Here is a 26,360-nt window from a genome sequence, read left to right as displayed (position 1 = left end):
GGGATAGTTTTGACTAAAAATAAAATCTGCAGGAAAGTGCTAGACCCCACACTGGCTTTTTAATAGAGGGGAAAATAAGAACCCAACTTATCACATGCTATTGACAAAAGGAAAAACTCAATTTTTTTTCTTTTCTTTTTCTTTTTTTAGGGCCAGTACTGGTGCTTGAATTCCAGACCTCACACTCTTGTTTAGCACTCTATTAGTTGAGCCACACCTCCTCTTTTGTCTGGCTTTGAACTACAGTCCTCAGATCTCAATCGCCTGAGTAGCTAGGATTAAAGGTAGGAGTTACCAGTGCCTGGCAAAACTTTAAATTTCCACTGTGCTGCAGAAGTTGTCTGTGTATTCCACTGTTTATCTACTCACACATTTGGTTTACCAATGTGACCTTGGTATAGCAGAGTATGAGGACATGCTACCTGTCTGTAGCTCAGGACAAATGTATGTATTTACACTTACACATTGAACATGGGGACAAAATAGCTGACAGTTTTCAGGAAGGCTAAATAGTGATGGGTTTTTTTTTGTTTTGTTTTTCTTGTTTTTGTTTTTTGCCTTTTTGTTGTTGTTTTTCTCTACTAGGGACTGACTGTATGACTTTGCGCTTATTAGGCAAGTGTTTTTCCAATTGAGCTGCATCCAGCCCTTTGATTTTTGAGATAAGTTTTTACCAATTTTCCCCATGCATGCCTTGACATTATATTCTTTCTGGCTTTTTCTTTTTATGTTGTGCTTAGGAATTGAACCCAGGGCATCATGCATGCTAGGCAAGCACTCTACCACTAAGCCATATTCCCAGCCCTCAGTTCTATTATAATATTTAAAGGTACAACAAAAACAATTATAATCTTCTCAATGACCTCCAACAAACAGGATTCTGTATAATAAATATGTATATACATATGAAAAGTCACATCATAATTCAGTTAAAATTTAACTATAGTAGGATATATTGTTAGGTAGTTCATGAGACTGAATAAACTACCATTCCAAATCTGTTTAAACACCAATACAATTTCTTAAGTGGCTCTAAAAGTATGTTACTTTGTCTTTTAATTCTTCCATTAAGTTAACCTTCCATTATGCAGATTAACTTAAGTTTTACAATTAAAAATAGCATTATCTAAAATGATACTGGGAACAGAAAGGTAAAAATGAGAGTTAATATTAGTTTTAATTCATTCATAAAGAATAGAGGACTCCAGGGCTTGGAATGTGGCCTAGCGGTAAAGTGCTTGCCTTGTATACATGAAGCCCTGGGTTTGATTCCTCAGTACCACATAAACAGAAAAAGCCGGAAGTGGCGCTATGGCTCAAATGATAGAATGCTAGCCTTGAGCAAAAAGAAGCCAGTTCACAGGCCTTGAGTTCAAGCCTCAGGACTGGCAAAAAACAAAAGAATAGAGGACTCCAGTAGAATATAATTAAAGTTCTTTCAATTAAAATTACCAAAAATAAGCTCTGTGCTGGTGGCTCAAGACTGTATTCCTATTTATTCAAGAGGCTGAAATCTGAGGATCCTCGTTCAAAGTCAGCCCAGACAGAAAAACCTTTAAGGGTTTTTAGGCTATTATCTCCACTTAGCCACCAAAAAGTGAAGGTGTGTATGAAGTGGTAGAGAACCAGCCTTGAGGATCAAAGCTAAGGAACAATGCTTAGGCCTGGGGTTCAAGTCCCAGTGCTGGCACAAAAATAAATTCTTAAAAAGTAATCAAAATTAAAATTGATATACATGGCTAGTATAACAGAACAAATGATAGCTATACCATTATTAATATGAGCATATGCTAATAGTATACTATAAATACAGTATTTAGAATCCACCAAGTGATTAATAATACCAAGTAGGAAATTATTGGCAAGAATAAATTTCATCACCAAAAACTAAAACAAAATCAATATATATTTGTGTGTACGTGTATGTATGTGTGTGTGTGTGTGTGTGTCTGCGCACACACATTTCCATTAATGGTGCTACAGGATTCCAAAATGCTATTTAGTGAAAAGGAGCAACAATTTCTGATAATACCTATGTACGTATGATAATATAAGATGATGCTAAGCAAAATGAACTCCTAAATATGGAAACAGGAGGTTCTTCACTGTTGTTGTTATATTTATTGTACTATGTGAATTTATTTCTTTTTGTTTGTCTTCCCTATGGTTTATCACCTGTTGTCACTGTATTTGATTTGAGTATCCTGGGTATTGTATATATGTTTATCTGAATTAGGGAAGGGGAACATCAAAATGGGTAGACAAAGGACAAAGGGTGAAGCAATACAATAGTGAAATTCACAAGATAATATTTTGGAAATTAACTGTACATCTTGGGGTAAGGGAAAGTGAGATAAAAATGAGGGAGGGGGTAACAAGTTTGACAAGATAGGTACTCACTACCTTATGTATGGAACTGTACATCATCTTGACAATACAATTCAGCTTTTTAAAAGACCTGTATAGGGAGTAACATTAGTAGAACCCTGGTCATTCCCCACTTAAGGCTGCCCTGAACATGCTGTCCTTAAGTATTTGCAAGGATGGCATCTCCTCTTTCTACTCTTTGCCCAGAAACCACATCAGTATATTCTATCTTCACCAGCAGATCTTTCACAATAAACCCCTGCCCCTATTTACCTGCTCACCTCATCATTCTCCCCTTAACACTTTCCAACCAACCATGCTTATAGTGCTTACAGTGTCCACAGACAGACCCATGTAACCTGTCTTCTGTCTGTTCATTGTGCTTCACAGAAACAGGAAATTCTTTCTTGTTTGCACATGTATTCAGAGAGCTGGCCCCCAGAAGCCCTTCATACAATAATATGGAGTAAGTTTGATAAAGTCAATTTAAGAAGTGTCCTAGAGGTAAAGGTGGTCCATTGTCCATTATTTTGGCAGAAATATCTTATGAGTTCTGGTAAATACAGTAAAAAGAGGAATCAAAATTGTTTTCTATGAATTATGAAAAAAGAATGCTTTCTCTATTAAAGATACAATTGAACTGGTTGTCAATGGTTCACATGTGCAATCCTCACTCCTTGAGAGGCTGTGAAATCATAGATCAAGGCCAACTCTTTCAAAAAGAAATGTGGGGAACTCCTCAAAGAAGAGCTGAACACAGTTGTGCAAGCCCACTATCCTAGCTCTCAGGAAGATTAACATAGGCTGATAACACCCAGGCAAGTACCTGAGCAGGAGGGAAGACCACTTCTCAAAACAAAACAGCAAAGCCATTGCTGGAGGCAAGGTAAGAAGTGCCTGTTAAGTGAGGGAGATTCTTTGAGTTCAAACTCCAACACTGCCCCTCAAAATCAATAAAAAGCAAATAAAATTAAGAGAAAACAACAAAAACTCCCTGTTTATGCTTTGAAGTAGCTTTCATTCATGACAACTTTGTTGTACAACTATTTAAAATTTAGAGAAATAATACTTTTTATGCTAGCAATAAACAGCACAGGAAACAAAAACATCTGAAAAAAATCTATACAATTCTTAAAGATTTAATCAATAGGCATTAGGTGTCAGGATGACCATTTTAATTCTTCTTAAGTGACAGAAAATAATACTTTCTTACATGTGCATTTTCTATAAGGACACAGTCAGTAAACAAGATTTAAAATATTCTAAAATATTTGAAACAAAATCACAAACAGAAGCTGAGAGAAGTTGAGCTGCCAATGTGAGCAATGAAAGCATAATATCAAATAATATAGCAAAACAAATATTCTACTGATATTAGAATACACAAATCACTGTAAAGGAACAAACTCCAACACAAGTTAATAAACTCAAAGTGGAATCACATGGAAGAAGTGTTGCTTTTTTCAGTCTGGCTTTGCCCAAACTGTATACGAGCTATTGGCTGGTCATTCATGCCAGTAATCTTAGCTACTTTGGGAGATTGAAATCTATAAAACCTCATTTTGAAGGCATCTTGGGTTGAAAAGTCCATGAGACTCCAGCAAAAAAGAAATCATGACTCAAGTACTATAGCAGCAGCCAAGAAAGCAAAGCTGGGTGAGGATGAGGCTGAATTCAAATCTCTGTACTCCAAAGCAAATAGCAACAAAACTCTTAGGAATATAGATATCTTTAGTTATTCTAAAAGACAAACATGAAACAGCTATGTACATATTATCCTATAAGATGATGCTAAGCTAAACCAACTCCAAGATATGGAAACAAGAGTGTTTTCATTATTGCTGTTATTTCTTTTCTATTTCCTCAGCAGGTTTATTACCTATTAAGAAAATTTTTGTAAAATATAAATTAACCACCAAAAAGATAAAGCTGGAGCTGTGGGTCAACTGGCCAATTTCAAACCATGAATGAACAAAACAAAGCAAGAGGGAAAGGCCCTCAGGTCCAGCCTCAGTCCTGGCATTAAAAAGAAATGAAAATAACTACAGGCTATAGATTTTCTGCATCCTGCACATAAGAAAGACAAACTCTTACCCTGCTTCTCCTCCACTGCAAAGAAGCAATAGGAAAATTTAGTTTGATCTTGGCATCACAGTCAATTTCAAACCGTGGAAACCCACGTGGAAACAGTATGGGAAAGCATGGCGAAGACCAACTCCTGAATGCTAAGAAAGCCCTCTCTTGAACTGATGTAAGTTTTAAATTTACTGAAATATACTTCAATGGGTGTTAAACATTCTCTCTAACACAGTGACACAGAGACATGATTAAAATACCCAGTATTTCATGCTGTTATATTTAGTAATTCAGCATAACAACTGATAATTAGACACATTCTATGACCAGAAGTTCTTTTGATTTGTTAATTTGTGTCTATATAAAATCTTATATTCAACTAGATGTTTGATCATTCCCATTTGTTTAAATGAATAACACTGCAAAGTGCTAATTAGCATGAATAATCAGGACTTAAATAGTCTCTGTAAGTTCTGTGTAAAATCAGGCCTACAAAACAAAAATTGTTATCTTTTATTTCACAATGACAATTTTAAAATATTGAGCAGCAGAATGACTTGCTAAATAGGAAAGATAATATACAGTATACTGACAAAGTACAACTGTAAATAAGTTCATTCTTCCTTCTATTGTGTAAATTTCCGAGAAAAGTTGGTAGGAAATTGTTTATCCCCCTAACTTCTATAAAATCATTTTTTTCTTTCCCTCCCTCCCTCCCTCCCTCCCTCCCTCCCTCCCTTCCTCCCTCCCTCCCTCCCTTCCTCCCTCCCTCCCTCCCTCTCTTCCTTCCCTCCTTTTTTCTTTCCTTCCTTCCTTTTCTTTCTTTCTTTCTTTCTTTCTTTCTTTCTTTCTTTCTTTCTTTCTTTCTTTCTTTCTTTCTTTCTTCCTTTCTCTCTTTCCTTCTTTCTTTCTTCCTTTCTTTCTTTCTTTCAGATTTGGGAGTTTAAACTCAGAGCCTCATGCTTGGATTGCATGGCTGGTGTTCTGCCACTTGAACCATTCTTCAAGTATGTCCTTGTAGTGGTCCATTTCTTTAATATTTAAATGACTTTTAAAAATTTATTGTCAAAGCAATGTTTCAGTTTCATAAGGCAATGAGTACATTTCTTATCCAACTTGCTACCTCCTCCCTCAATCCCCCCCCACACACACCGAGTTGTACGTTGGTTTACAACATAAAGTTTTAAGTATTGCTGTTGCATTGGGTCTCCTTTTACCCTTTGTCTCTCCATTTTGATATTCCGCTTCCCTTTCCTAGTTCCAATAAACACATATACAATACCCAGGGAACCGAAATCAGTAATAGTGACATCAAGGATAAAACCCTGGGGAAAACAGACAAAAGAAAGTGGGATAATTTTAGATGCTACATTGAAAATAACAACGACAATGATAAACCACTTATTTCCATAACTTGGAGTTCCTTTCACTTAGCATCATCCTATGTGTTCATATGTACATAGCTGTTGAGCTATTGTGATCTTCTGCTAGGACTAACAGAGGCAAAGAATTCCATTGTGTATATGTGCCACATTTTCTTGATCTACTGAGGGGCATCTAGGAAGCTGACATCACAACTATACCATTGTACTGGTTATTTTGGAGATAGAGTCTAACTTTTCCATTCTGCTGCCTTTGATTTACCATTCTCCAGATCTCTGCCTCCTGAATAGCTAGGATCAAAGGACTGAGCCCACAGTTACACAAAAAAATTAACTTTCATATATTTCATGTAAGGGTTGGAATGATGTTGCACTTGTCTCTTTACATCTGACTTACCTCACTTAGAATAGTTATATAGGAAAAACCATTCTGGTCCTATGCCCCATTATACAATGTGCACTGTGTATCTCAAAAGTAGAGGAAAACATAGTGACTGTCACTTTTACCATGACAAAACTGAAAGATGTTTAAGAAGTCAGTCAGCCCAATTCCAATAACATATATAGGAAATCACATGTTATAGCATTAGTATATATGATTCTTGCTAGTATATATAATTCATATGTGTCACTCATATATATGCTATATATCATATATGATATATTGTATTATGATAATATAATATATGATACATGATATTATATTATAATACCACCTATATACGAGGCAAGCTCTCTTGCCACTAGGCCATATCCCCAGCCCCAATACCACATGTATGTTAAATTTTTTCTTAAGTGGTCAGAACATGAATGCAAACAAACAAAAGCTCTGTAAGCTGCCTATGGACAGGAGATTCCCAAGGTTTTAGTCTTTTAAAGGCACTCATTGTTCCTATGTCCAAAAATGCCTTGCAGTCCTCAAACATTCCTTTCTATCAGTTGTCATCAAGTGTTTACTGACTTCTGCAAAATTCAACTCAGATGCTTTAATTTAGTGCCTCTCCTTCATTCATGAAAAGCAACTGCCGCATGATATGTGGGTGTTAAGAAACAGTGGAGGAAAAGACACCTCTTACAAGCTGAATAGATTGTAGCTCTTTTTTTTCTTTGTTACTTTTGAGACAGAATCTTGCTCTGTAACCCAGGCTGGTTATGAATTTGTAATCCACTTGCCTTAGCTTCCCATAGGGAATCCATATTAGTAGAACTCCTGTAGGCCGAGTTTAATTAGAATTAATTGAATTAATTAGAATTCTTGAAGGAAAATATAGAAAGAAACAAGTTTTCTTTTATTTTATGAAATTCTAAATAAGGTTATCTCAAGTATAATAAACTGACAAGATCTGAAAAAGCAATGCCAAATGTTATCACACCCACGTCAGATCTGCAGCTTCAAATATAGTCGCTAAATATTTGTTTATGCACATTTATCATGAAATGTTTGCACAACACAGATCTAAGAAGTAAATATTGAAAAACTGCTTACATTACTTCTGACATGTATTGTCATTTCTGTCTATTGCACGAGTTATTTAAATATGCTGTTCTGAATTTCAAGTGCCAATCCCCATCATGGGCACTGAGCATGGGATAATACTCGTGCTATCAGCCACATAGATGGGACCATGGATGTCTAGGCCTGGTTCAGCACAGCCTGTAGTTAGTTCTTCTGTACTGGGACAATGAGTTGTCCTATGTAGAGCTACCTTGGGTGTTCAGCAAGTCATTAAGATATTTATCAAATTATACAAGATGCAGAGAATTTCTCAGATTTCTAAATATTAAATACATATTTTGAAATCATGCATGTTCGTCATACAACAGAAATTAGTGTGAATATGTAAGAGTAATTTATTTTTTATTCACTAGGAAAGGTTGAATCGACCTTTATTATATTAGTAATGTAATGTGATGGACTTTCTAATTTATCTGAAGGGAATTATTTCTAGCCAACTTTTCTGTTTCAAGTCTTAAAGTTCTGTTCCCTTTACCTTGTTTCTAAATGTCCAAAAGAAAAAAAATCCATTAAGAAATCTCTCGGGGGCTGGGAATATGGCCTAGTAGTAGTGTGCTTGCCTCGAATACATGAAACCCTGGGTTCGATTCCTCAGCACCACATATAGTAAAGGCCAGAAGAGGCGCTGTGGCTCAAGTGGCAGAGTGCTAGTCTTGAGCAAAAAGAAGCCAGGGCCAGTGCTCAGGCCCTGAGTTCAATGCACAGGACTGGCAAAAAAAGAAAAAAAAAAAAAAATCTCTCTAGTTACCAGTGACTCACACTTGTAACCCTAGCTACATAGGAGACTGAGATCTGAGGATTATGGTTAAAAATGAAGCCTACCCAGATAGGAAAGATCCTGAAACTCTCATCTTTGCTTAAGTACCTCAAATGGTGAAAATGGAGTTGTGGCTCAGGTGGCAGAGTGCCAGCATCATGGGGAAAAAAAGCCAAGGGACAACGCCTAGGCCTTGAGTTTAGTATTGGCATAGAAAGAAGGAAAGAAGGAAAGAAGGAAGGGAGGAAGGGAGGAAGGAGGAAGGGAGGAAGGGAGGAAGGGAGGAAGGGAGGAAGGGAGGAAGGGAGGAAGGGAGGAAGGGAGGAAGGGAGGAAGGGAAGGAGGATAGGAGAGGGAGGAAGAGAAGGGGGGAGGGGAGGGAGGAAGTGAGAGAAAAAAGAAAGAAAGAGAGAGGGAGGGAGGGAAGAAGGAAGGGAGGAAGAAAGGAAGGAAGGAAGGAGAAAAAGAAGAAGAGAAATCTTGTATTTATGTTGGGTTCACATTTCAGCCTCATCTCCATTCTTCTCAAAGTCAAATGTCATCCTCTTATTTCAAACGTATGTCCAAAAAGCCCACATATCAACATGTAAAACACACCTATACCCACCATTTAAGTCTCTTCACACCTCCTAATGGCATTTTCTGTATTGTGTCAGTATCGAATAATTAAAATTATTTTTTAAGTAAATTGAAATCAGTGATTGCCAATTTGCAAGTGTGGAAGTTTGATCTTCAGTTAGGCATAAAAGAATGAATGTTTGTTGATAATGTATAAGCTCAGCTCACAAATAAAACTTTCAAATGAAACCTACTGATGGAGATTTTCATAAATCACACACTTGTAAGGCAAGTAGAAATGGGGAAAGCTGGGCTTCCTGCATGTATGGAAAATTAAAGATGCAGAAGCCAAAGACTTTGAAAACCATTTACTCATACTCCACTGCTTTACTTACCCTAAAAATTTTGAGCAAGCTTAGAGTTCTGGTTGTTGGTAATTGAGGGGGAAAGGGAGCCACTTTAACGTCCCTGTGACTGCTCAGTCTCCATGGCAATATGGGGCAGTAAACCCCCCAACAGCTCCTCTAACAAAGGTAACTTGGTGTCAGAAAGGAGGAAAGCTGAGAATGACATCCTGACAGCTTGATTGGAGCCACAATTTGTCAGATCACTGGACTGGGAAATCACTACAACTCTGCTTACTCTGTTCCTCTCTTGGCTTCATAAACTCGATACTGAATAAATATGTCTGGAGCACACAGCGTGCCCTGTGGAATATCTAAGAGCAGCATGGCTGTGTTAGTTGATGGAATTGACTGTCATACTTCCATTATTGGGAAGAAATTAAAACACTGATTCACAGAAACAAAGGTAGCCTTATAAAAGAAAGAATTGAGAACTGGAAAGCATGCCTTTGATGCTACTTTGTGAGAGATATGTAAAAGAATGACTAGTCATTTTTCATTTTTCAAGCTTTCCTTGATGTAAGTGGGGGATGTGTGACCTTATGTGGTTGTTGATGAGAATTCTCAGATCAACACAGTAACTTCTCTGTGAAATCAGAGTAATGCAAGTGCAGTCCTCTGTCCTTGGTATACAGTTCAATAGCTGTTTTCTTTCTTTGTTTCTTTTTTTTTTCTTTTTGGTCAATTTTAGGGCTTTAACTTAGGGTCTTGGTGTTGTCTCCATGTTCCTTTGCTCAAGGCTAGTGCTCTACCACTTTGAGCCACAGCACCACTTCAGGTTTTGTGGTGGTTAAGTGGAGATAAGAATCTCATGGATTTTCCCGCCTAGGCTGGCCTCAATTTGCAGTCATCATGTCTTCACCTTCTGAGTGGCTAGGATTATAGGTATGAGTTGCTAGTGGCTGGCTTTTTTTTATTATTATTACTTTTAAGCATAGGCTGATTTCTGTCATTGAGGTAAAATATTTTTGTTTATCAATGATTACATCACAATATATTCTACATCTGACCATCAAAATGCAATTTTTTTAGAATGAACAACTACATTGAACAGACCTTCCACATCAGGTCCAGGTGAAAGAAAGGAACATTTGAAAGATTATCAATGACTTTATTAGTGCTTTTTTTGTTAATCTTTTCATGTCAGGAGAGCCCATCTGCTTGCCTCCTTTGGTTTTCTTGACCTGTGTGTGATATTATATGAAATAACTTCTGGTTCACTGAACTAAATGATACCCAGAAGCCACCACTGCCATTTTTTTTTTTTTTTTTTTGGCCAGTCCTGGGTTTGGACTCAGGGACTGAGCACTGTCCCTGGCTGCTTCTTTTTTTTTTTGCTCAAGGCTAGCACTCTGCCACTTGAACCACAGCGCCACTTCTGGCCATTTTCTGTATATGTGGTGCTGGGGAATTGAATCCAGGGCTTCATGTATACGAGGCAAGCATTCTTGCCACTAGGCCATATCCCCATCCCTGTCCTGTATATTTTTAAGATATGGTTAATCAATGAACTAATAATAGCCCCTTACATCTCAAAGGGGTCTTACACATCTAATCCTGAGCCAGTCCCAAGTTAAATTGATTCATTTTGGAAAACATAATAAAGAAGCAAAAAGATGACAGTATTTCATGAAGTTTTTCAGTTCCACAATTAGAACAAATATAAATATACTAAGTCAGTATTGTTGGCTCACCCTTCTAACCATAGCTACCTAGGAGGCTGAGATCTGGAGGATCAAACTGTGACATCAGGGCATGTAGAAAAGTCTGTGAGATTTCATCCCCAATTAATCAGGAAAAAATCAGGCTGGAGCTGTGGTTCAGGTTATGGAGCATCAGAATAGTAAGTAAACTGAGGAAATGTGAGACCCTGATTTCAAGCCCCAGTATCTGAAAAAAAATAAAAGAGAGAGATACAAATATGTTTGGTTTAAAGTAGAGATGAGGAAAGACAAGCGGGAGATGCCTGCCAGTGGAGTGGAGCAGAATGAAGCAGCAAAAACCAGAGAACAGAGCTGAGCTGGGAGGAGCCAGAGGCCTGAGGGAGAGTACTTAGCCTGAATCCTGTAGAGGAATCTGAAGCCTAAGGCCTGTGGAGGAGTCCGAAGCCTGAGTCCTGTGTGGAAGCCTGGAGCCTGAGGTCTGAGGAGAGGCCCGAGGCCTAAGGCCTGCAGAGAAGACTAAGGCTTGTGGGGAGGCTTGAGGCTTGAAGCCTGAGGAGGGGCGAGGCCTGCAGGAAGGAAGCTTGCTCCTCTGGAAGTTTGGAGGTTGAGGTGGTTGGAGGTTATGAAGTGGAGGTTCACAGTTCAGGTCAGGTCTCAGGTCTGGGTTCTGAGTAACTAGCCCAGGACAAAGTAGTCACAGACTAGCATTTAGAGGTGGAGGGCTGCTCTGGTTCTGGGTTTTAACTTGTAAATAAAGTTCCTTTGTAAATAAAACCCATTTGTAAATAAAATCCCTTCCTACCTTAAAAAAATAAAGTGGAGATAAAGTGACTTACTAAAAAAGTTATTTGAACAGTTTGAGATAGTGAGTCAGACATGTTAAAAGCAAAGAAATAATAAGTACTATCCTTCAAGAAATATTATATGCAGCTACCACTAGAGGTGTTCCATCCTCCGTTAGTCACAGCTCTACTCTTGTGGAAATCCTCCATTGATAGTGAATTTATTCTTGCAGTCCTTCTCATCCTGTTTACTATTCCAATAAAAATTTAATGAATTCGACAGAGAAAACAAAATACAGCCACACATTGACAGCCTAGGACATGACAGGCATTGATGACTCACACTTGCAATCCTATCTACTCAGGAGGCTGAGATCTGAGCATTCTGATTCAGTCAGCCCAGGCATGAAAGTCCATGAAGCACTTATAGCCAATCCATGAGCAAAGTGCTGAAAGTAGAGCTGTGACTCAAGTTGTAGAAAGAAGCAAGCTTGGGTAGGAAAGGTAAGGGACAATGCCCAGGTCCTGAGTTGAAGCTTCAGTAATGTCTTCATGCATGCATGCACGCGCGCATGCACTCACTCACACACACACACACATACACACACACACACACACACACACACACACACACACACACACACACACACAGCCCAGAAAAACTTCAAATACAGAGAAGCATTAGGAGTTGTCAGGGTATAGTTCACAGGAACCAAGTTAGGCGTTTCTGGTGGAGCTGTGTTATCTAGGTGTCACAGCAAACTTCAGCAGGAGAATGTGAGGAAACATCAGAAACCTACCAGCACCTGATAGAGATGGGAAGTAGACCCCAGTCTACTCCTCTGGGGCCTAGATCAAAGACAAGGAGCTCCCATAAGGTCCCCTAAGGTCCCTTAAAGACCAAGCCGTACCTAACAGCCTCAGGTGGCTTGTAATCAGATTCTGTGCAGATGAGAGGACCAGGGAAGGGTCATAGGTATGTGGAGAAAAGGTGAATGTGAAAAGGAAAGAGGCTAAGATGTCTTTCTCAAGAGGAAAGGAAGCAGAAGATCAATACTGGGAAACCCACTCCAGAGGAGCATTTTTCTACTTGCAGACTCATGGAAGACATAGTAAAGTTAAAAATGCTTCTTCTCCAGGGAAGAAAAACTAAATTATTTACTCAATAGATATTCCCTATCATTACTAGAAAAATAATCACACTAATTGAATCGGACAAGTAAATACCTCTGACATTATTCTTTTCAATTCACACCTACAAGTAGGTTTGTTGGTTATTCAAATAATTCTACTTTTTATCAAATAGGTTTCAGACAATAGCTCCACAAAAAATCTCAATATTAAGAACATTCGCTACTTTTTGTAGGTAAGAAGTTCACCAGTACAACATGTGTTTAGCACATATGAAGCTTGGATCAACCCCTGGTGATGATGATGATGATTATGATGATGATGATGTTTGCCTGTGTGTGTGAAAGAGAGAGAGAGAGAGAAGAGAGAGAGAGAGGAAGGAAGGAAGGGAGGGAGGGAGAAGCGAGGGAGGAAGGAAGGAAGGAAGGAAAAAGAAAGAAAAAAAGAAAGAAGGAAAGTAGCAAATTATGTAGCAAATTATCATGGACTAGGAAAAACTGACAGTATTGTGTAGTGACAGAATAAAAATCCCACAAATAAAGGTGTGCCTACTTGAGTGGTCACTGAGTACTATAACCAATCCTTTGTCCCTCCATGTCCTTCTTGTCCACTATAAGATAAACAAGGTTCTTCTACCTGAGCTCCTGCCATAGCACTCTGAGTAAATAAAGGCTCAAACTAATATAGCAAACCAACCAAATGGTTGCATTTGGAAAGTGAGGACCAGGATGGGTATACTGGGTATTTTTTAGGTTAATAGGCCAAATTATGCTTCCTGGCATGGTAATGATTAAAACGTGAGCTGAATGTAAATACTTTACTAATCCCAAGCTTCAGTTTAAAGGTTTTATCTAGCTATTTTTTATTTTTCACAAAAATTTAAGTGAAGTAAAATTAAAATGTGAATAACCTTCAAAGTATATGCAAACATGTATGCAAGTATAGATACATTTATATTGTAGCATTTTATTGGTAATCATATAATGATAGGGTTATATAATAATCATTGTTACCTAATTTAGAACATTTTACTCAGTCTCACCAACTTCTTCACCACTTCTGTTAATAGGCACTATCTATTACCAGCCTCTGGCCATCACTGTTTCTCTCTATATAAATTTGTCTTTTTGATAAATTTTAATAAATATAATCATATCACATGTGTGGTTTGTTATTACTGACTTGTACTTAGTTTATGGTTTGGATTTAAAATGTGCCCTTAAAGGCTCACATGTTAAAGTGTTGGCTGTCAGTCTATGTTGCCATTGACAGGTTGTGGGACTGTTTAGAGGGGGTGCCTACTTGGAGTACATGTGGTCATTGAGGACTGTATGTTGAAGTGGCATTGGTCACCAGCTCTCTTTCTCTCCCTATTCTTCTACCTGAACTCCTGCCATAGTACTCCAAGTAAATAAAGGCACAAAGTAATATAGCTAAACCACCATGGGGAGAAATCTCTGAAACCATGTTCAAAATAAAACTTTGCTCCTTTATTTTATCATAAATAGTTTGTGACAGCGATGGAAAGCACTTAAAATGTTTTCAGGTCCAATAATATTGTAATGTGTATCAATACTTCATTCCTGTTATTGCAAAGAATATTCTATTATGTAGGTATATTACATTTTGATTTTCTACTCATCAGTGGATAGCATGTTTCTATACTGAGCCATTTTAAGTGATGGTCTTATGAACGAGTTTGGGGTACATATAAGCTCATTATAATGTGCATTACAGAAACTCTAAGGACAAGGAAGTTCTGAGAGAGAATGAAGGAAACAACTAATAGGTGTTGGATGAAGAATGAGAATTACAGATTTCTCATAAGAAATCTGGAAGCAAGAAGACCTTGAAACATTTAAAGGGTTAAAAAATGATGGAGGGGGTGACAGGGATCAAGAAGCATTGCACTCACAACTTATGAAATTGTAACTTCTTTTTTCAACTACAGAATAATAATTATTATTATTAATTATTATTATTTTATAAAGAGAGTTACACATGGAATTCAGTATATCCCCCCAAAAGATCCCAATGAAGTAAAAAAGTGAATACTTCCAGACACACAGGAGCAGAGCTGGCTTTACCAGATGTGCTGCCTTACAGGGAGTATTCTACACATTTCTGTAAGCATTAGCAAATATGTTGGAAACCAGTCCCACATAAATGAAAGAATACCTATAAAGGCAGGAATGAATGAAGGCAAATTGACATATTTTTCTCAGTATTACTTGGCTGGAAGCAACTATTGCTTCTAAGTTGTAATGATAACTATGTTTGGCATGTTTAAAGGGAACAGATGAGTGAAATGAATTTTAACAATGTCATAGAGAAGGGAGAAAAGAAAATTTTATCCTGCTGTCCTATCTGTTAATCAGGATACTACTATTTGACAGGACACAAGGAGTGCTAAAAATAAATATTTTATTTTAAAGAGGGTAGGGTGGGGCCAAGGGGAGAGTGGTAGAAGATGAAGGGGGAAGGGGAGAAAATGCAGGCAAGAATTCTTAGTATATGTCACAGAATTGAGAAATATAAAGGAAGGTGTGGATCAAAGTGTGACGGGAAGAGGGTGAAGATGTTGAAGTGACAAAACACACGAAAATTCTCTGCAGACATAAACTACTCTGCTAAATGGCAAAAATTTAATAAATAACAAAAATTAAAAATTGTTAAGGGGGGGCTGGGGATATGGCCTAGTGGCAAGAGTGCTTGCCTCGTATACATGAGGCCCTGGGTTCAATTCCCCAGCACCACATATACAGAAAATGGCCAGAAGTGGCGCTGTGGCTCAAGTGGCAGAGTGCTAGCCTTGAGCAAAAAAAAAAAAAAGAAGAAGCCAGGGACCGTGCTCAGGCCCTGAGTCCAAGCCCAGGACTGGCAAAAAAAAAAAAAAAAAAAAAAAAAAAATTGTTAATGGAAGGGGTGTGTTGGGAGAGGTGAGTAAGAATGGTGAAAGGGGTGATATTGATCAAGATGCACTGTTTTCATAAACTGCCTTGGTGTATGGCAACTCCTTTGTACAACTACTTTAAGATAATACACATATCTTTTAATGTATAATGGAAATTTCAAGACTCATTATTTTTATGTATATTAATTGATTTGATGAGAAGAAATGTAGAGGGCTAAGTAAAATGCTTAACTTAAACAATGGAAATTTTTAAAATAATGAAGACTTTTTTTAAAGAAAAAAATACAGATATACTAGTCTTAATTTACCCATATAAATAATGATTTTATATTGAATGATCCAAAGACCAATGGAGGAGATATTCATAAAGGGATATAAAATAAATTTACTTCCTTTCCTAATTCTTGTCATGTTATATAAAAATCATGGACTGGACTGGACTATCTCTAGTATTCTTTACACATGTCACTTGCATATTTGCTATTTTATTCTATTTTCTACATGAGTCACATTTTTAATGCTGCCATCAAAGCTATAATATCCTGGAGTTCTTCTTTTTCTCTGTATATGCTCTTTTTATAAATAATTTTCTGGTATTATTTCATTTGTAATATATTTTTGCCTTCTATCTGTAACTATAATATTAAGTGCTTTTTATCTAAACCTTGCTTGGTCTATTTCCTCCCATTTATTTCTCTTTGTGTTTCAGCCTCTGCCTTTGATGTGGGTGATTTTCTTCAAATGAGAATGATCCTTTGGTATCAGTCAGTGCTTCAAAGCAAGACAGCTTTGGATATAGAACAGGAAGTTTATCCACAGCTGGGGTCCATTGTGGTTTGATTAGTGAAAACCTAACCTGCACTGGGAAAGTCCAAATGCATCATTTGTAGGTTATTTCTCTTAGATTAATTTAACTCATGAAAAATCTTCTCATTTCCACTCTTGGTGGAAAAAAATAAACTCAGCTACAGAGTTCTGAGAGTTCAAAGTAGAGCAAGAATGCATAACTCACTTTATATTAGGGCAGAGATTTACCATTTGTTGGACCTCAGAGACACTTATTGAATTTTAACCAATAATCATGCCTCACTATCCCCTCTCATAATCCTGCTATCTCAAATCCTGCCTAATGCCAAGCTTCTGAATAACTGCTAGCTGCTGGATTTACCTACAACTTTTCCAGTCTTGAAGACAGTCAACATTGGCCTGTTTACATTCTATCTGCAAATAAAAATACCAACAACAACTCAGTACTAGTAAAAACAAAAAAAATTACACACATATAATTATGCCAGTTCTCAATGTGGCATCTCTGTTTTCAGGATTCTTGCATATCTTTCCTTTCATCTGAAACACCATCATTCCTATGCTCACAGATTTCCTTTGTGTGGTCTGGTCTTTCTATATTATGGTAAGTTCATTGTCACTGATAGACTCACATTGACATTTACTTTTTACTACCTTAAGTTCACTCTTTTGTCATATATACTTTTCTGGGCTTTACCAAAATTGCCTGTTACTTTTTAAAATAAAATTACTAAGTATTTTAAGTTGGAAAGACATCCAGCATGGTCTGTTTCAGCCTCTGTGTCTTCCAGATAAGAAAATTGAGGGTGAGAGAGATTTAGGTCTTTATCCACCTGTCACAGCCAGAAAAGATCTGTGACAGAAGCTTTAACATAGTTCTTCAAATTTGGATTTTCTCTGTTTTATTGTCCTTGATTTTTAGTTTGAGCAGTTCATCATTTTGAAAATAAAACATCAGCTATGTGAAAATTATGTAATGTGTACCCAGCTTCCTTATTCCAAACTCTGGCAGGAGAATGACATGCTTGTATTCTTTGTGGCTCTTTATCTTTTCTTCTCAATATAGGATGGTCTAGATGTGCCTGGTGCTGTGTCCCATGTCCAGTTCTCTGCATGGGAACTGGTGAGGGTCCTAAAAAGTCAGTACATCATCAATCTGAATTTGGTTCAATTAGTGTCTCAGGAAGATCATACCTTTAAGCTGTCTTGTTCATCTTGCTCAACAAATAAAACTACAAATAAGGATTTCATGAGAATCAGTAATCCAAGAGAAGACCAGGTACTGGTGCTCACACTTGTAATTCTACCTACTCAGAAGACTGAGATTTCAGCATTCCAGTGCAAAGACAGGCAGGACTTTTAAGAGAGATTGTTGGATAAGAAATGTACTCATTTTATTACATATGAAACTGTAACCCCTATGTACATCACTTTGACAATAAAGAAAATAAAAAGAGACTGTTATCTAAAATTAACCTGAAAAAAATCTGACATGGAACTGTTGCTTAACTTTTTAGCTTTGAGCACTAGTCTTAGGCAGAAAAAAGCAAAGTGAGAGCATGGAGTCCTGAGTTCAAGTCCCAGAATTGGTACACACACACACAAACACACATGAAATGGATATGACATTAAATTGTCACTTGTACCTTTTTGATTTGTAACCTAAGTAGGTGAGAGCCATATGTAGGTTCAAAGAGAAGAAACACCTAAGAATGCTGATATTAATCTAAAGAAATATAAGGCAAGTTCTAGACATTTCTTTTCCAAATCAGATGGATAGTATTATTGATCTTTTTCCACTTAACATTTCTCAACCTACTGGGAAATATTAAAAGTTAATGATTTAATAGATGGCTTTCTTTTGTGGAAGTTAATTCAAATAAAAGTATTCACCATGATTTGAATGCTCAAGAAAGTATTAATCAGCTATAGCTCAAAAGAATTTTCTAAATTATGAACAGTGTAATTGCTAGGGCTGAGTAATGCATGATATGAAATTCAAAGACATTTTAAATGTTTTCTTAAAATTTCTTAAAAACTCTGAAGAAACATTGACTTTGTACTTGGGTCATTAAGTTATCCTACTAGTTAGGAGTAGGATAACAGCTAGGCAGTCCAGAATCCTGCACTTTGTACCTATTTCCTATATTCTGAGACCTTCAGCAGTCACTTGGGAGCCATCTCTGAATCCAGGAAGAGACAGACTACCTGCCAAGACACAAGGACCCTTACTATGAGAAGATCTCACTGAACATTCCTGAGACAATGGAAGAGCAGGCCACTTGCCATCTCCTCTGACCAACTCTGAACCTGTCCATGACATACGATTATTTTAGCTATACTTACCTTCTTACTCTCTACTCCCAATTCTCCTTATTTTACCTAAGGCAAATGCAAGTCCCATGAAGACAGCTGAAGGTGGCTGAAGATGTACTGAAGTGTTGATAAGAGTTAGTAACAACGAGAACAAAAGTTGGCAGGTAGATATGGAATTATAGTTTATAGAACTTGCAGATGGCAGGATACACTGATAAGCCAAAACATGCCTGACAATGAAATGGGGAATAGGGGCAGGGAGGCCCATAAAAATGAGGAAGAAGGACAAAAAGATGAGACAGTAAGAACAGAGCACTGAATTGTTTTGTGCCACAACCTTTTAGGAAATAGAAAGGAGACCCACCGATCAGAAAGCCATGCAATTCTCTGTTAAACACAAGGCTAAAGTCTATAACAAGGAAGAAGGCACTAGGTGGCAAAGATAGATTGAAGGGCCATCCTCCTGTGGTATATCTATGCCATTGTTCCCTTTCCTTGTCAATTTGTCCTCTAATAATCCTCCACTATCCCCTTTATTGTGTTCACATCTTGCCTGAATTTTTCCCTTCCCAGATGCAAAGACCAAAGTTGTTAAACTGCCCTAAATTTCTCATATTACATTTGGCATATTAGACAAGAATTTAGATGTTAAGTATATAGATTTCTGACTTTGATTGGTTGATTGGTAATACAATCATTTCCCAACTTTCCATATAATAATCTCCTTTCTCTGGCCTTCGCTATGTCTCTTTGCCATATAGGGGTAAAGAGTTTGATTTGACATGGGACTCTTGGAGTTTGAACTTGGGTATTAAGACTCAGCTTTTCTAACATGATTTATATGTTCAGATTACATCTTATGTATGTCCATACTATAGATTATCGTTGTAATGTAACTGTTGTAATGTTGTTTTCTGATTAATCTAATTCACTCTTCAAAATGTTTATTTTATTTGAATAGGATATTTTAAATTTAGTGATGTATGTATCACAATTGACCATATTAATCAGCATTTGCCATTTGTTTTGTCGTCATTTGTTTTCATTTCATTGTATGCATGTGTCTTTTTTAACTAGCAAAATGTTAGCCACTCATTCTGCTTTTATAAGAATTATAAAGATTTTTCTTGTAATTTCATTTAAAACTACAAATATAAAATTAAAATGCTAATTATTTACATTTCAAATTACACAATGTCCAATCATAACCTTCAAAAATCAACAGCAGATGAATCTCTTTGTAGCAACTAACAAATCTTAAACTCAAGGATTTTTCTTTGGAAAACAATACTAGAATTAACTATCTGTCCATTCATCTTGCTTTCCCCAATGACTGCCTTCTGTATTTTTAAAGTCTTATTACACGGGAATTTAAGTTAAACCAAAAGATTCTTTTTTTTAGAGCCAGGGTGTCTTCTAATTCAATAAGATTTTTTCCTATGTCAAAACTTTTTTCCCAAAAAAAAATCAGGGACAGTGCTCAAGCCCCAAGTTCAAGCCCCAGGATTGGCAAAAAAACAAAGCGACACTTTTTTCCCATATATTTACATATGTGACTATAAAGACATCACCATTGTTAAATTCCAAAAAAAAAAAACATTGTAAATAAACATTATTTTCATATTGCCAGTTCTGGATAATTGTCTCCAGTTTTCTGTATACTTTCTTCATTATTTAATTTTTTAAAACATGAAACCCACATCTGGGCATCAGTGTCTCATAATTATAATCCTAGATACTCAGGAGGCTAAGATCTAAGCATCACAGTTCAATGCCAGCTTGGGCAGCAAAGTAAATGAGACTCTTCTCTCCCATTAACTACCAAAAAGCCAGAATGGCCACAGCTCTACTTTTTTTTTTTTTTTGAGTACTTTATTGTAGATACGTCTTATGGACTTTGCTGCCTGGGCTGGCTTTGAACCTCAATCCTCAGCTCTCAGACGCCTGAGTAGCTAGGATTACAGGTATGAGCAAACAGTGCCTGGTTTCTAACACAAGGTTTTGCAGTTATTTTGAGGATATAGTTTTGCAGACTTTTCTTCCAGAACTTGTTTGAACCCTGTTGCTTCAGAACGTAATACTGCTGAAGAGCTAGAATTACAGGAATGTTCCATCACCACCCAGATTATTTTCTTTTCTTAATGTGGAGACTGCATGATGTTCTTCTTTAATAACTATCTTTCAGAAAGTAGGTTGTATGTGGACAGTCTGTAACGGACTTATTTCAGTGCAAGATGATGTCATAAAAAACTTATAAATACATGTATTCCAGAGATTTAATATTAGAGATTTTGCTAAAGAATTCCATCAAGTGTGTGGTGTTTTGTCAGTGGACAACATGGCAGAATCTTCTGTACAGACCAAAACTTAGGATACCTACATAGAAGGAACAACATTATTGAAGTCTTCACAAAAAGAAATACAGTCAAACACTTAATGCAGAATTTCTAACAAAGTCAATGGCAGAGTAAATTAACAAAAAGGAAAAGCTACAGGAAACAACAACATGTCATGCCTGTCCAGATTTCTGAGTTTGGAAGTCTTAAGGGCCATGTGTATCCGTACGCTATTTGAAAAATACTTAACATCCTTTTTTTACTTTTGTGCTTTATTTAGCCCACGGAAGTTCATTTATTTGTTTGTTTGTTTATTTATTTATTTATTTATGTATGTATATTTTTGGTGCTGGTCCTGGGACCAGCTCAGGGCTTAGGCACTCTTATTAAGTTTTTTGTTGAAGTCTTGTGCTTTATTACTTGATCCATAGCACCACTGTTGGCTTTGTGCTGGTTAAATATGCAAATAAGAGTCTGATGGACTTTGTTGCCCAGGGTGGCTTTAAACCATAATGCTCAGATCTCAGACTCCTGAGTTGCTAGGATTACAGGCTAGCTAAAAATTCATTCCTTACATTTAATTGATTCTTCCATCTTTTTGAAGTGTTAAGTCTATTTACTTAAATATTAAGTACTGAGAACCAAAAAATTATAATACTATTTCTTTGGGAAAGTCACATACAATAATGAAATAGGAGTATCATGCTGGGCACAGGTGTCTTACTCTTGCAATCCTAGCTACTCAGGAGTCTGAGATCTTTGGATCATGGTTCAGAGCCAGCCTGAGCATGAAAGTCTGTGAGATTTTTATCTCTAATTAAGCACTAAAACAGCTAGAAGTAGAGTTGTGGTTTCAGTGACAGAGTACTAGCTTTGAGAAATAAAGCTTAGAGATAGTACCCAGGCTCTAAGTTCAAGCCTTAGGACAGCACAAAAAAGTAAGTAAATATAATACTATTAGTACCTGTATTTCAGAGCTAGTACAGTGAATCTTCTCAAAATATAGTTTGTTATGAAGGGCTAAATGTACTTTGTAATACAACCTCAAAGTTTGTTCCTGTAGATGAGAATGAGCACCATCTGAAGAGGCACTACTAGTATGCTCTAAGCTTTTATATCACACTAATCTATTTAATCAAAGCTCTGTGGAAGTTTTTCTGAGGACGCCCTTTGCTTCTGAAGAGCAAATTACAAGCATGATTCCATCTAACAGCATGAGGTTTTGAAAGAGAATGCACTTCGGTTTTTATCCCCTGGATAATGACTTTAAAATCATTTTGCACTTGAAAAAAAATAAAAGACTAAACTTAAAAGTGTCTTTGCTTACATGGCTATATTTAAAAGTTATGTGGGGTTTACAAAATTGGCACTCTGCTGTGCTGTTCATTTGCTCAGAAATCTCTCTCTAAAATATTACCTTTCTCTATATTTTTGCAGGAACTTTGAAACTGGGAGTACACAATTTTTACATGATTTTTCAACATAGAGTGGTATGAGTGTAGACAGATGAGCTTTTGAGCAAAGTCAAGTGGTGAGTCCCAACAAACCTTTAGCAGTTTCGACAAGTGCTCTTCCTCAACTGCTCTGCGGTGTCTCTACCTGTGAAAGCTTTTAGAGAAGTATAGCTCCCTCTGCTCACCCCCAAACAAAATAAACTGGAGTTATGATTAGCAAAGGAAGTACAGGATCTTCATTTTGTTTGATCCTTGAGTATGGGCTTTGAAATATGATTTCTCCTCTATCTCCTCTATCGCCTCTATTCCTTCCCTTAAAAATCTATCTCAGAATCCATTAAATCTATGCATGCGGATTCCCACAATTACACAACATTGTCTTACTTCCTCTATGCTTTTTATGGCATGTCTTCACTCTAAACATGCTAGAAATAAACTCAATGGTGGTCCATTTTCCACACAAGTCATTTGACCTTGAGTGGCAAATTACCAGTAGCTTGCTTGCATAGCAACTTGTGGATGAGAGAAATTTCATGCACTGGCAAACCCATAGACTAACAGGACTGATAAGAAAACTGGACTGAAATAAAATGAGAAAATACATAGAAACTGTGTATATTTCATAAGACATATGCCCAGAAGAGTATTCCTGTCCCCCTAAAACCAAAGTGGGGTGGAGATAGCCCAAAAGCCACTTCTAAAATTTAACCAATCTCAAGACCATGTTTTATTGATCTAAGTGACATGTGGAAGAGAACGTAAACTTCATAATCTTCCAACCAAAGAAGAATTGCTGGAAGAATTACCACATGCTAGGTGTAAAACTCAAGTAAGGAGGTCAAGTCTGGCCCATGCCATCTTGGCCACATGGTGAATTATAGGATCTGGCCTCTTGTCTTGATGGGTGTGCCTGAATTTCTAGAGGAAGGGAAGTCCCACCTCCAGGTGATGAGTGTTCCTGAATCCCTGCTGACAGGGGTGGGTACTTGGCCTATAGGCTACTAAACCTGTCAGTCCAGTGCTTGGGAATGGGAGCTTCCTGTGATGCTGCCCCTTGACCTGCCCCTATTTAGGGTCAGACCACCTTAGGAGCCATTATGCCTTGCCACAGGTCTCTGTGTTCCAGTTCTGTGTCCTGTCTCCTGGCTCATCTCCAATCACCATGGCATCCAACTTCAGCTTTCCATTGTAGCACAATTTGTTTGGTGGTATTGTCTTTCCTCTCTGGCCCGTTTCCTAACAGTTTTAAGTATATCTGCAGGCTGCAAGCCTTTGTAACAACTGGCTGCCTACAGACTCGAATAAAGACTCCAAGATTCAAATGTGGCTTCAAAATGTGGCTTCTCTGAGAATTTACCTCATAAAAAAACTGGTTGCTGTCAACTCCCATTGTAGATAGACACCATCTTTAATGATTGCCTTTTCACTGCACTTCTTGTCTTTGAGTTTGTCCTTTCAGTTTGGATGGGTGAGTATGTTTCTCATATAGTATAAACCCTTTTCTATCCAAGTGCAGATTAGAAGCCATTTACAATGAAATCTTGTAGAATGTGGGTTATTCAAACTCCTAGGCCCACCCAAATTTGCTAAATTTCAATCTCAGACTTCCAAATCTACCGTTAGAAACATTTCAGAAGATGTAAGAATAAAAAAACTATGGCCCTACTGAGTAGCAGTGAAACTGTCTGCCTTAGGCCTAAGTCTCTTTCTCTTCCTTTCTTTCCTCCTCACACCACAGTGCAGATGAAAGGCACATGTACAGGCAACCAGCAAAGCCTCAGGGAAAGCAGATGGGAGAAGCCCAATTCTATAAAAAACTGCTCTCCCATAGGACTCCACTGGACTCCTCTTGGGGACTCCTTCAGAGTGTCAGTGTCTCCTTCCTTTCTGCAACTTTCCTTGCACTTTCAAGTAAACTTGCTCTGCATGATAAAGTCACTTTCCTGTCTTTCAGTTCCTCAGTGCACAGAGAAAATGACTCCATATCCTCATATAAACTGGTACAAATTAATTAAAGAAAAATAGCAAATTATCATATTTAAATATTGCCTCCAATTATTGAGGAAATTACTGTTTTATCCTGGGTAATATTTAGTCATCCATTTCTAACAGGAAAAAAAAAATCAATAGGAGAAACTCTCAAAGTTTGATTGCAGATTAAACTCATGTTTTATCTTTGTAGGTAATATTTTTCAATGACTAACATCCTTCTTAGCACATGAGGAAAATTAAGACACTAGGGAAAGGGAGGCTCACCACTTCTTCATGTCTGCATTTTCTCACATTAATCCCATTTATCTGCAATGGAAAGAAAAGCATAGTGTCATGTAATATTACAAACTGGCTGTATGTTGGTTGCATGTGAATAATAATGACAAGATGTGTACCTGTAAAATTGCATCCCCAATAAAGAGTAGTCCTGAAAGTTCCGCTATGAATAAAAAAAAAAGATTACATATTGACTTGTTTCTTCAGACAAATTAAATAATTTCTTTTTAATTAAATGTAAAACTGACAGATTAAAAAGTTTTATTTTGCTAGAATTTTAAGATTCACTGAAAATTGAAATTCTATACAATGATATGATTCAGTTCACATACATTACTGAAACTCAGAGAGATTTTTATTTAATAAGTTCTAGTTTTATCTTAGAATTGCAAGAGCCTGGTCACTTTTCTGAACAGATTGAATAAATTTTCTTATGTATTTGTAATGTGTCTATTCCATCTAACCTACATCTGGGGCAGGAGTGCCAAGACAGTTTGTAAACATTATGTTGTTTTACTGCTCGTACTTCCAGTTTCTGAACGAAACAACTTCTTTATATTTCATTGTTTTTTCTAGAAGAAGCTTCATAAAAAGAATGAATTGGATAAAACTGTGCATAAAAACTGAATGAAAAAGTTTTTGGGAATATCTTTACTATGTAATATTTGTTTACCAAAAGAACTGAAAAGATATGTAATCTTTAAATTATATAAATCACATGGTGTTTTCACCTTCACCCTGATTTTTTTCTGTGAAAGATGTCCACTTATGAAGGAGTAATTGATAAACCGAGGAATCAGATTCAGTCATACTTACTGCTTGAACTGGAGATAATCAATCACATGCTGGATGGTGAAGCAACCTAAATGGCAATGCTGTGCAAAGGAATGGTTACTATCTAAATACTTACTTCTCTGTTCCTTGGAAATTTTTGAAACGACAACTGGAATGTTATGCTCTGCTCCTCCCTAGAAAGGAAAAGAAACCACATATCATATTTTAATCCCCCTAAGTGCAGTTATTATTCAAGAAACTACATAGACAGGTTACAGAGACTTGTGTAAAGTCTTCACTAAATAGGTAGGTAGGTAGATAGTACTACCACGAAACCATCTTCTTATTTAGAATTATGGCTACACAAAGCAGAAACGCCTGACAAGATCTTCCCCCTAAATACCTATTTAAGAATGCTATCTAATGTAGTAATTCTTATTAGGATTCCAAACATCACATGATTATATACTTTGATTCTATGGCTAAATTACTCTATATGGTCAATGGAACATTCTCCTACTACAAAAAACTTTCTGAATGCAAAGTGATCAAAGAAAATCAGGATGCATACACACATGATAGGAACAGATCATCTGCACTTCCCAGTGAATATTAGAGTCCTCTTTGTGTAAAATCACATGTGGACCAACTTAAATAGCAAAATCACATGTGGACCAACTTAAATAGCAAAGTACAACTACACATGTTGGAATATTAATTTTCAATTAAACAAAATATGATGGGAAAAGACAAGCAATCTAAACTTATAAATGGCATAAAAATCCTGCTGCAGCATTAAAGAGTTGAGAAGCTTGAAAACAGTAGTTAAAAGCTGAAATGAGTATACTAAGGAA

The 26,360-nt window shown here is 36.9% G+C and overlaps 1 protein-coding gene across 1 annotated transcript in view; it reads right to left on the bottom strand.

Moving 5' to 3' along the window:
- Window positions 1-26,360, bottom strand: part of Sntg1 (syntrophin gamma 1) — a 739,717-nt gene that overhangs the window by 236,919 nt on the left and 476,438 nt on the right. The window contains exons 5-7 of the mRNA XM_048358693.1: window positions 25,643-25,700; window positions 24,852-24,895; window positions 24,721-24,762 (exon numbers count right to left, since the gene is read on the bottom strand). Of these exons, the coding sequence (XP_048214650.1) occupies window positions 24,721-24,762; window positions 24,852-24,895; window positions 25,643-25,700 (144 nt within the window). The remainder of the gene's footprint in view (window positions 1-24,720; window positions 24,763-24,851; window positions 24,896-25,642; window positions 25,701-26,360) is intronic.

This window comes from Perognathus longimembris, chromosome 12 (assembly GCF_023159225.1).
Source record: "Perognathus longimembris pacificus isolate PPM17 chromosome 12, ASM2315922v1, whole genome shotgun sequence".
NCBI classification, from domain to species: Eukaryota; Metazoa; Chordata; class Mammalia; order Rodentia; family Heteromyidae; genus Perognathus; species Perognathus longimembris.
Note: the sequence above shows the minus strand (reverse complement) of the source record. Positions and strands in the feature narration are given on the sequence as shown.